Genomic DNA, 11,056 nt, shown 5'->3' on the forward strand with positions numbered 1-11,056 from the left:
AATGGTACACCAGGGTTTATCGAGCAATTTCCTCCTACTGTAGTACTGCTACAGTGTACCACACCGTAGCATGGTCCGTTCGGTAGCGGGCAGTCTGCGTATCGATATGTCGTCGGACCAGTACGTACCGTCTGTATCGGATGATACCATTCGAAATTACATAAAAAATATATATTTATATAAAAATATATTATAATATTAAGCTTTAGATGAATAAAAATATAATGTTTAGTAAGCAAATGCGTGGCAAATCTAGCTAAGATTTAATTATGGATGAATTTTCAGAAAAAAAAATCTCTAGTTCTGGGTTTTTGTGGAGATGTTCCTTTAACCATAATATTTTTGCATAGACCTACAGTGTCTTCTTGGAGGTGATAAAAATATTATATATAATAACCCAGTCAAAAATACTATGTCTAAACCATTTCATTTTATGGATCGATCTCATGTAAAAATAATAATTTTTTGGCTTATTTTATCATGAATATTTTGGGATATAAAAATGTGAAGGAAAAATAAAAAGGAAGGCACCAAAGGACAGCCCAAAATGAAACGTTTTTCATGACATTCATATTTTAAATATCTAAAACACTGTATATATTGAAAATTTCGGAAATTATTAAGATCCGTAGAGGGAGAAATGATTTGAGAGCCAAAAGGATAAATAGAAGTTCCTAGTTCCCTGCTAACATCAAATTCCTTTGAATGGCCGCAGCCGTCTTCCGGCCTCCGATCTTCCACCCTCTTCCAAAGCCGGTCCCTGCAAGACGAGCCATGACCACCGCCTCCTGCTCTGCCGTCCCCGCCACCGTCGACTGCGCCTCCGCCTCGCAGCGTTGGCGGAAGCTTCCCGTCTTGCTGTTCGACGTGATGGACACGCTCGTCCGCGATCCCTTCTACGACGACGTCCCCGCTTTCTTCCGGTTCAGTTTCCTCCTTTGTTTTTTTCACCCATTTTTCCCTGTGATATGCCATGAAATAATATCTCGATTTCTCATGGTTCCCGTGTTCCTGTCGTCGCTGATTGGAGTCTATCAATAGTAAGATCATGTCGAATGATATTACTCTGATCCATTTCTTGTGAGATCAAAATTATGAACAGGAGGGGTGCCAATTTTGTTGCATGGTAAACATTCGTTTCCCTTGGGCTTGCTGCAATTAAGCGTTGTTGTTTGACTTCTCCTTGCCTTAAAGTGTTCTCGTTCACTCATCCTTTTCAGTTAATTGCTTCCATTACCGTCAACATTATGAAGTTAGAGAAAAGCAGAACTCTGACCGTCAGATCCTTTTTAATTTCTTGTTTCCAATTGATACGTCTATCGATTTATGATCCTTACGATAGAGAATACAGTTTTGATTGGGAGATTACTTGTTTTTTTTCCTTTTTTCTGGCTGATTTGATTATTAACAAACCACAATTGCCCCTACTGCTGCTACTAAGGTTGTGTAGTGTTTTAGGTCAATTTGTTATTTTACTAACCTTCTCTGATGTATATCCTCTTCACAATGTCTTTTTTGTCATGCAATAAATTCCATACCATTCGTGTTATTTATGGAATCAGAGCTTGAAGTTTCACTGTCATAAGAAATCTTTTGTGCATTTGGACTTATTTCTTTTATAATCAAATTCCCTTTTGTTTCCATAACTAGTAAACCTTTCGTTATTAATTTAATATTTATCTAAATTTGTGTTCGATATATGATTTGTTTATTATATGTTTCAAACGTAGTTATGTTGCTCCTCATTAGGAAGGTATTAGACAGAAAATTTTTGTAAAAACAACTTAGGTCTTGATGAGATCTAAGGGGAAAGCTAATGTGATAAAAATTCATAGCCAGAAAAAATGACAGGATAAATCTCATTTGAGGTCAAAGGACTGGTGGACATTACATGATGGAATGTAGTGGTTCCAACTCCCTGGTTTTGCATCTTTTATGCTTTGTGTTGTTGCAGTTCCTAATAATTTGTTGGTGATTCCTAGTTCTTGCAATTGTTTTCACATTTAATATATTTATCTATTATAGTTTGCGACTAGGAACATATTTTACTCATTTTTCATTTTTTGTGGAATTTTTTCTTGTACAGAATGTCTATGAAAGAACTTCTAGCGGAAAAACATCCCACTGCATGGACTGAATTCGAAAAGGGACTGATTGATGAGGTATTTTCTGTGACTTTGGATTGAAAAGCATGTGTCTCCAAAAAGATAATTGACTTACTTTTTGCTTTTGTATCAGCTTTTTCGTAGAAATACTAAATGTCTGTGCCTTTTACATTAGAATCCTGGAGATAAATTTGAATTCTATTTCTTAGCTAAATCATTGTAATAATATTCTTTGTATTAATTTTATAATTCATTACACCAGAAATTGTATGATACTAGATGAGAATCAAGTGTTATTGTAAAGTCTATTTGTCAATGATATCTTCATTTGTGAGAAAGAAACAATATCAAGCAGCTACAGTTTCCTGTCAAATAGGGAAGATAATGACTTTTATTGATTATTTAGTTTATTAAATTTTGTTGTGCATGAGTTCTTAATATGCAAAAATTCTTCGTGATCTGTATGCTCAGATATTGAGCCAAATTTATTGTCTTTTAAGCTAAAAAGGAGATGAAAAATAAGAACATGTTGGTGTGAATCATAGTTCTTGCTAGTTACGGAACTTTCATTTTTTTTGTTATAGTATTCCTTTTCTTTTATAGTGAAATACAACATTTTGTCTTCATAAATCTTGCACATGCTTTACCAAAATGATGGCTCTAGCTTAATTATTAGCAGAAATGGCTAGTTACAAATATCATATTATGATAAAAATTACAACTCAATATTTAAGTCTAATATGATAATGTAATGGAAATGAAATAAGTGGAATGGGTTGAAGGGAAGATAATCGAGCTCACTATCTAATGAAAACATCCAAGGGATATAACTCTCATCAGCCAAATCAGCCAAAGTAGTCTGCTTAGGATCTCACCATTCTAAGTAATCAACTAAAGAGATACAAATTGTATGAGAAGGATAAGATCTTTCAACAAACTATACTCATATTCAAATCATTCTATCCTCTGGCTTACAAGACATGATATATGGTGATAGGTGATGGGTTTGGACCAACCCTCTAAGGATGTGTGATTGATTTCTTCACTATTTTCAGGAATAAAATAAATAAAAACTTATTAAAAACTCACAGGGATTACTAAGAGTCATCTAAGAATTAAAAAGGTGAGAAGAATTTTCATCCATTCTTGTGTATAGTAGCTCTGTAAAATACTTTGAATTCTTGGCTCCTTGGGCTTTCCATTGGGATGTAATTTGCATCATAAACATCTTAGCATTAATCTTGAAATTAGTATGAAATGAATCCTAAAATTTTGATTCATGGTAAAGCTAAGAGATTAATGAGAATACTATAAATTCTGTTCATTCAAAGCATAATATGTCATTATATTTTAAAGATTATTGTGTCAAAGACTCAAAATTTCTTAACTCATAAGAGTCCTAGCTGGAGTCAAAACAATAAATTAATATGTCTCTGATTAATTTTAGGACTTAACAAGTCCGAGTTAGAAGGTATTCGATTAGATTATTTATAGAGGGGGATATTCGTACGAGAAAGCTGATCTGTTATGTGATATTTTGGTTAAGGAAAATGTTGATAGTTGGTCTGTTTTTTGAAGTTTTCCATTTAAATTGTATGTGATATTTTAGTTAAGGAAAATGTCGATTTAACTTGCACATCAGTTGAGAAAACCAAAGTGAAAATGCTCCTAAAAGGACTCGAGAACCTGTTTCTTACTGATCAATTTTAATATCATGTTGTAGTTTGAAAAACCCAAAGGGCAACAGGATCGAACGCTTTTCATGATTGTTATGCAATGAAGACCCATTAATCAACCTTTTATGTGTAGATTGACTTGTAGATGTTTAGCCATATCAATTGTAGTCTGTGAAACATGGATACTTCTAGGATGTGTGTCGGATGATTCCTACAAATATCCATTCTATAAATAATTACTAAAAGGTCAGATAATTTAGGGTTCTTAGGGGGTACTACATTCATCAGTTTGAAATAATCTTTGTTGTGTTCCATTGCATATTTGTTTCTTCAGATGTGTACTATAAGTGGTTGTCATGTGCTATTGTTTTTTATATAAGTGTATGAGAACATGGACTGTATTGTATCTAATTTTCTTTGTCTTGTTTTTCAATAGATGCCGTGTTAGACAACTCTGTATTACAAATATATCAAATTTTCTGATGCCTTGTGTTGACAACTCTATAATCTTTTCATTTGTCTTCATGATTTGTTACATCCTGTTTTTGACCTTAGTAATTTTTTTGATGCTAATAACATGATATTGAACTTCGTTTAACAAATTCAAACTTCCTTCAGAGTGAGCTTGCTAGAAAGTTCTTCAAAGATGGAAGACCTCTTGATTTGGAAGGTAAGGATAATTATTTGTGAGTCCATAGGAATTCCAAAGTCAACTATACTTTTCTACAATCCATCACAATGTGGATATGGTTCCTTGAAGTTCATTATATTTTTTTTTTGAATTCACAACACATATAACCTTACTAACAGTTGAACATGATTGTTGCTAATGTTATCTATCTTCGACCAGTTGCATTTGATCATATTTTCTAATTCTAATATCATAATATTCTTGTTAAGCTGTCATGCAACCATTTGAACAGATCTTGGTGAGAATTCTGCCTGTACTCCATCTTTTAGCTTGGAATTTCCTGATCACATTAGTGCACATCATTGGGCAGGTTCTGCATTTGATGATAATAGAGGTATAGAGTTTCCTTGGTGACAAATTAGAAATGGAGGATGATTTATCCGCTAGAGAAGAATAAGAATATACTATTGCAGTCTATAAATCTATCTAAATACAACAAAGAGATATAGAAAATGCTAATTCTTGAATGACAAGGTTGAATTTTATTAAAATAAAACACCAAATTTGGAGCAATAAGTTGTAACAATCCTTTTAAGTAGCTAATGATTCTCACCTTCGACTTTTGAAGTTGGAACATAGACATCCACCATGATATGCTCTGTAATTAAGAGATATAAAAAATCTTTTAAAATATTTGTTCTGCACAATTCTCTTTCACTGTCGTTGATTGATTGTGGTCTTCTAGGATCTTTGCTCGGTCTTGATTATTAATGAAGAATTTTCTTTCCATTTATCTGTACTCTTTTGGAACTTGAAAATTCGAGATATCTTTCAGTGCCTGTGTCAATGTGACAACACTCTTTCACTTCATGAAAAATTAGAACATAAATCTATGTCTTAAGCTTTAAGCATTTGATCTCTGGTTGGTCCAAAAGATCTGTATCTGCAAGATATATCTGGATGGCTGTGCCCAAAGAAGGATGGCAGTGCTCAAAGTTAGTGTTATGTTAACTTCTAGGAAGATGTTGAAATAAGCTATGATTGAGAACGTGACTCTTTGCTAATGCTCCATGACACCTGGTGCCAACTGGGAAACTGGTAGCCATATTAGTTACTTCTTGCTGTAAGATTAAATTTCTTTGTTAGCTATAACTAGCCGTTTACTTTTCCCTTTCTGCATCAATTTAAATTAAGATATCTACTGGGACAAAGCTAGAATAAATGTTGTTGCAAAGTGTAGCTACACTACAGTTTCCTCCCTCCATTTAGTTGCCTTGTCAATTTCCTAGTTTGGTTGGATTGTGGTGGCTATGCATAGGGAAGTGCAAGGTGGATCCCATTCCCATGTCGGCAGAGACTAACTTGATGCTTGGAAAGCACTATGACTGCAAGCTACAGATCTGTGATGAGTAGGTTATGACGTTGATGTTGACTTGGATCTTGCCGCCAACAAGTGTGCTTCCTTAGATCATTAACACATGCATAAGGGATAAGGTCCATCAACTTGCAGTATGAATATGCAGCAGTCATTGATTTAGATCCCAGAGCTTATCCATCATAGATAACAAAACAAACACAGATTGATGATGCCTGCATAAAGGAGAAGAAAAAGGACATTGGAAAAACCAAGGTTCGCAATACCGTATCGTACCGGTATTTCGACCTGGGCTCGGTACCGGTACGGTATATCGAGCGGTACACCCAGGTGTACCGAGTACTGTAGCACTGCTACAGTGCTACCCAGGCAGTACACTGCTACAGTGCACTCGAACCGGTAACAGTCGTTCTGCGTACCGACAACCTGTCAGACCGGTACGTACCGCCCGTACCGGGCGATACGGCTTGGTACGGCAAACCCTGGGAAAAACTATTCCAGGGTGGTTCAAGTTCCATAGGAATCTAACCCATATATCCCAATGTTCTTGCTAGCAAAGCATGTTGTCATCCATTTGGAAGATAGATCTTGGCATTCAACCCCCATGCCAATAAATATATATGGCACATGTCTAGATGAAGAGGTCTAAGAACTTAGTTAGATTGGATAAAATCATTCAAGAACTAGTGGGACCTCTATCTTGTTACATTGATGTGCAACAGTTGGTTTAGACTGACAAGAATGAGAATAATCAGCTTTCTTATTTATTGTAATAGAAGGATTATAATTTATATATGTTGGCTAACTCTCAATACTTGTAGGATGTTAACTTACATGGGTCTATAATTTACATATGCTCTTTAAATTTCATCCATGCTTTAATTTCATTTCCATTGTTTAGCCTGGTCAATGACTTGGCCAATCTTTTTTAGGTCTCAAAAGATGCATGATAAGAGGATACTCATATGTCGATGGGATTGAAGCATTGCTCCAGAGTTTAAAACAAAAAAATTATGAAGTACATGCTTTCACCAACTATCCAATCTGGTTAGTTTTATTAAATTTCTTTATAATTATTTAATCTGTTTTAAGTTTACTTATTTCCGAGCTTTATATAGGTACATGATGATCGAGGAGAAGTTAAGACTGTCAAAGTATTTGTCTTGGACATTTTGTTCTTGTCTAATTGGTAATATTTCTGCATGATACTGTTAAGCTGTCCATTTTTTTTTCCTGACTTAAGATTTTGTGGTTTTACTATTTAAAATGTTAACTTAAGTAATCAGATTTCTCTTCTTTTCTTTTCTTTATCCAACAGTAGATCATTAACATCCAAAAACAACTGTAAAAGACATCCTGTCCTTTATGTGAAATTCTAAAGAAAATAATTTTGCTTGCACTTAATTTAAAAAAGAACCTGGGTATGTTGGTTGTTGTATTCAGAGTTAAAATATCATTCTGCTTGCTTATTTTTTTGTGACACATTTGAAGGTACCACCAAGAATGCTAGAGCATTTACCTGAAGAATGCAACTTGCCCATCCGATAAGCCTGAAGGAAATAGAATTGTTTCGTTTAAAACATTTCACTTTCATGGTCCTTTCCTATTCTAATTAGACTGGGGAAATGCTACTGTACTACCTAACATTTACAAGCAAAAATGGATTCTGATATGTCTCAAACTACCATTTTCTCTCTTTTATTCTTTTAAGAAACTAACTGCAGAACTCTCTTGCATAGGGAAACGTAAGCCAGCTTCAGATTGTTACACGGAAGTCCTGCATCATCTTGGAGTTGAGGCATCAAGCTGTATCTTCGTTGATGACAGGTTCTTTCTTCTGACATTGTCTCCCAATTCTAAATTTTATGGTAGTGGATCATACTCCAGAATCACCCCGTTTCTGTCTAAAATTGCGTACAAATGGATTTTGCTCATGTTGGACTTTCACATCTTGGTTACAGTTTCCCAATGCCAACCTGATTGTAAAATGATTGTTGCGTGACTCCTAAATGGACCCAAAATCAACATTGTTGTCCCATACATACTGCAGGTATTTGGTAATTGAGCTGGCAAAAAAGAACAGGAACCAGAAACTCATATTCTGAACTTTCTTTTCTGTAGTGTACCTGTTTTTGTTCTGTAACTTGTCTATATAAGTGCTTCACTTAATCATTTCACTAGATTGGCTACTGGTTGAACATGCATTTGTATAAAATAAAGCAATTTCATTTCAACATTCTGACTCAGATTCCACCAACCTGAACTCGGTGGATTCGGACTTATTGCTACTCCTATCTGTAGGCGAGAGTAAATTCATTCTCTATGAGGAAGCCGAACTTCATGTTCAGCAACAGTATAATGCCATTCACTGGAACAACTGCCTGAATATTTTTTTTCTTGATTCAATCTACATGAACAATAATCCACTAAACTGTGATCCAATGAAATAATAAACAAAATAAAGAACACAAGATGTGATTCCCTACTGTTCTAACACACTAGAGATCTCTCATTTTTCAGGATGACAAATGTTGAGGCAGCCAAGGATGCAGGTATGATTGGTTTACATTTCAGGAATGCAGATGCTCTTAAACAAGATTTGATTTCATTGGGAATTGAAATCGCAATTTCAGAAAAGGCATGATGCCTCCTCATTCTTGTAAAATTTATAGATTCTGTGTTCTCCTATATATAATGGCCCCCAATTGATATTGTTGTATGTTCATGATATTACATTGTTCCAAACGACTTTGTAGAATAAACTAGAATTTCTTGGCGAATCAAATTGCTACGTTTGATTTATCGAATGGTATGCTGTAAGATTTTTTAGAAATAGTTGGCTTGGATTATCTTTGTTATTTTTCTATTAATTTCATGCTTTGAGCACTCATTTTACTATTTTATAATTTCATATGTTTATTGTGAAGTTTTGAAATGAATCTCAATGGAAAAGGAATTTTTGAGCATTAGTTACATTGATTTTATCCCTCATTGAAAATATCTGGATAATCTCGTTAGAAATCAATTTTACTCAGATCATGAAGTCTAAAATATCCAGATTTATGTGAAATTCTTAAAAAAATGAGTTTTAAATAAAAATATGAAAATTTAGGAAAATTATTTTCGAAACTAAAAGACATTTTCAATAATTTTAGCCTAATTAAGAATTAGAGTTTTTTTTAATTATTAGTCACTTTTCTCATGGATCAAACGCCTATAATACAATATCATATGCGTTTATGAAATTATAAAATGAATTTAATGGAAAAACTATTTGAATAGTATTACATTGTTCTTTTTATCATTTATTAAAAAATTAATGTAATTCCATTTAAAATTAAATTAAATTTTAATAAGCATACAATCTGTAAATGCATATTACACACTTGTAGCATTTTTGGATTTTTGAATGACTTAAAATTATATTTTTCACTAATTTCTACCCAATTAGAGTTCAAGTTATTCAAAATCATGGTTTTTCTTTGATAATTAGTCACTCATTTCATAAGTGACTAATAATTCTTTTATTTTCTTTGACTCGTGGAATAGAACATTGAGTGTGGTTAGGACTGTTCGGAACTCCCATGACGATGGACATGATAGTGGCAGCCAAGGCTGGGGTGAAGTTTCGATGGATCGTCTCCACCTCCGAATGAGATTACGCGGTCAGTCTAACCTAACCTCCACGATATCCCAGACACGATGAGAAGTTGCCATTACAGGGTGCATTAGCTGTGGCAACTTTGAGCAGGGTTACAACAGGTTGCCGAGGGGTCGAAGACGCTACCGGAAACCTCATTCGAGGGGGGGCAAGCGTCTCGATGGAGGCAAAGCTTGTTGGAGAATGCTGATGGTGGGCGATAATACTAATAATGACAATAGAGATGAACTCGAAGACGTTAGAATGATGGTCGGCGATGGCGATGGCGATGGCGATGCCACGGGGAGGAGAGGGGGGAAACAAAGAACGAAGGTGGGGAGGCGAATGAACGACGAAGGAGAGGGAGACGTAAACGTGATGGCGATATAGAGGATGACGACGACGAAGAAGATGAAGAGAATGTTGTTCTTTTAGCAGAAAAAGAACAACAAATTTCCTATCAATAGCAGCACAGCCTCGTTGCTTGGCCACCACCCACTTTCACAGCTCATTCCCGTTCAACTCTCCACCCTCCTATTATCCCCCGCCAACTCCCTCCCTCATCCCTGTTGACCGAATAAACAAAGCCATTATGAGAGAGAGAGAGAGAGAGAGAGAGAGAGAGAGAGAGAGAGAGAAGCGTTTAAATTAGCCACGGCTGGCTTCTTCCGCCCATCCTCAACCGTCGCCACCTTCGTTTCCTCCGCACCACTCGAATAAGTTGGGCAATGGAAAAAACTCTGGCCAGCTGTTATCGTAAGAAGAGCCCTCGTTGGCCACCACCTCCATAGCATCCTACGTCTCTATTTCCTGACCCCAGCAAGCTCACCTCCCTCCTCTCGCCTTCATCTCTCGCCAAGCTTCCGACTCCTCCTCCTCCTCGTCTCCTAGCCGCAAGGGAGAACCTTTGGGGCTGCCGGCGTCGTCGTCGGCGGCGCCTGGATGGACCCGTCGGAGCTGAAGCGGGTGTTCCAGATGTTCGACCGCAACGGCGACGGCAGCATCACCAAGACGGAGCTGCAGGACTCGCTCAAGAACCTGGGGATCCACATCCCCGAGGAGGAGCTGGCGTCCATGATCGAGAAGATCGACGTGAACGGGGACGGGTGCGTGGACATGGAGGAGTTCGGCACGCTATACCAGGCCATCATGGACGAGCGGGACGAGGATGAGGACATGCTGGAGGCCTTCAACGTGTTCGACCAGAACGGTGACGGCTTCATCACCGTGGAGGAGCTTCGGACGGTTCTCGGCTCACTCGGCCTCAAGCAAGGCCGCACCGTGGAGGACTGCCGGCGGATGATAAGCAAGGTTGACGTCGACGGCGACGGCAAGGTCAACTTCAAGGAGTTCAAGCAGATGATGAAGGGCGGAGGGTTTGCGGCCTTGACCTAGCTAGCCATGCATCGCTGCAGTGGAGGAGACAACATGGTTGTAGATACCGCTGAGGGAGGAATCCATCATAAGACGATAACACAACCTACATAATTAAAGCATGGTTTGCTTGATCCACAGATTATGTCACTTCATTGAGCTTTTCTTTTGATCAGTTCATTAATGTTAATCCTTTTGTTTAGCTATGAGATGGCCTTTTCAGTCTTCGATTGCACATCTACTCTGCTCTTTATG

The 11,056-nt window shown here is 36.8% G+C and overlaps 2 protein-coding genes across 3 annotated transcripts; both read left to right on the forward strand.

Annotated features, from left to right (window-relative positions):
* The first annotated feature begins 639 nt into the window (after nt 1-639).
* Nucleotides 640-8,589, forward strand: LOC135598418 (flavin mononucleotide hydrolase 1, chloroplatic-like). 2 transcript variants are annotated; one of them, XM_065092169.1, is made up of 7 exons: nt 640-923; nt 2,087-2,162; nt 4,400-4,451; nt 6,720-6,834; nt 6,906-6,976; nt 7,527-7,614; nt 7,749-7,848. In XM_065092169.1, exons 1-7 carry the CDS (start codon nt 706-708, stop codon nt 7,765-7,767), a joined length of 639 nt encoding a protein of 212 aa, XP_064948241.1. In that variant the 5' UTR covers nt 640-705; the 3' UTR covers nt 7,768-7,848. The 2 variants fall into 2 exon arrangements, with proteins under 2 accessions (XP_064948241.1, XP_064948240.1); XM_065092168.1 differs by lacking the exon at nt 7,749-7,848 and adding an exon at nt 8,308-8,589 and having other exon boundaries at nt 642-923.
* Nucleotides 8,590-10,008: 1,419 nt separating this feature from the next.
* On the forward strand, nt 10,009-11,036 carry LOC103986844 (calmodulin-like protein 3). Its single transcript, XM_009404964.3, has one exon. It carries the CDS (start codon nt 10,370-10,372, stop codon nt 10,820-10,822), a length of 453 nt encoding a protein of 150 aa, XP_009403239.1. The 5' UTR covers nt 10,009-10,369; the 3' UTR covers nt 10,823-11,036.
* The last annotated feature ends 20 nt before the right edge of the window (nt 11,037-11,056 follow it).

Source organism: Musa acuminata, chromosome BXJ2-1 (genome assembly GCF_036884655.1).
Source record: "Musa acuminata AAA Group cultivar baxijiao chromosome BXJ2-1, Cavendish_Baxijiao_AAA, whole genome shotgun sequence".
Lineage (NCBI taxonomy): Eukaryota > Viridiplantae > Streptophyta > Magnoliopsida > Zingiberales > Musaceae > Musa > Musa acuminata.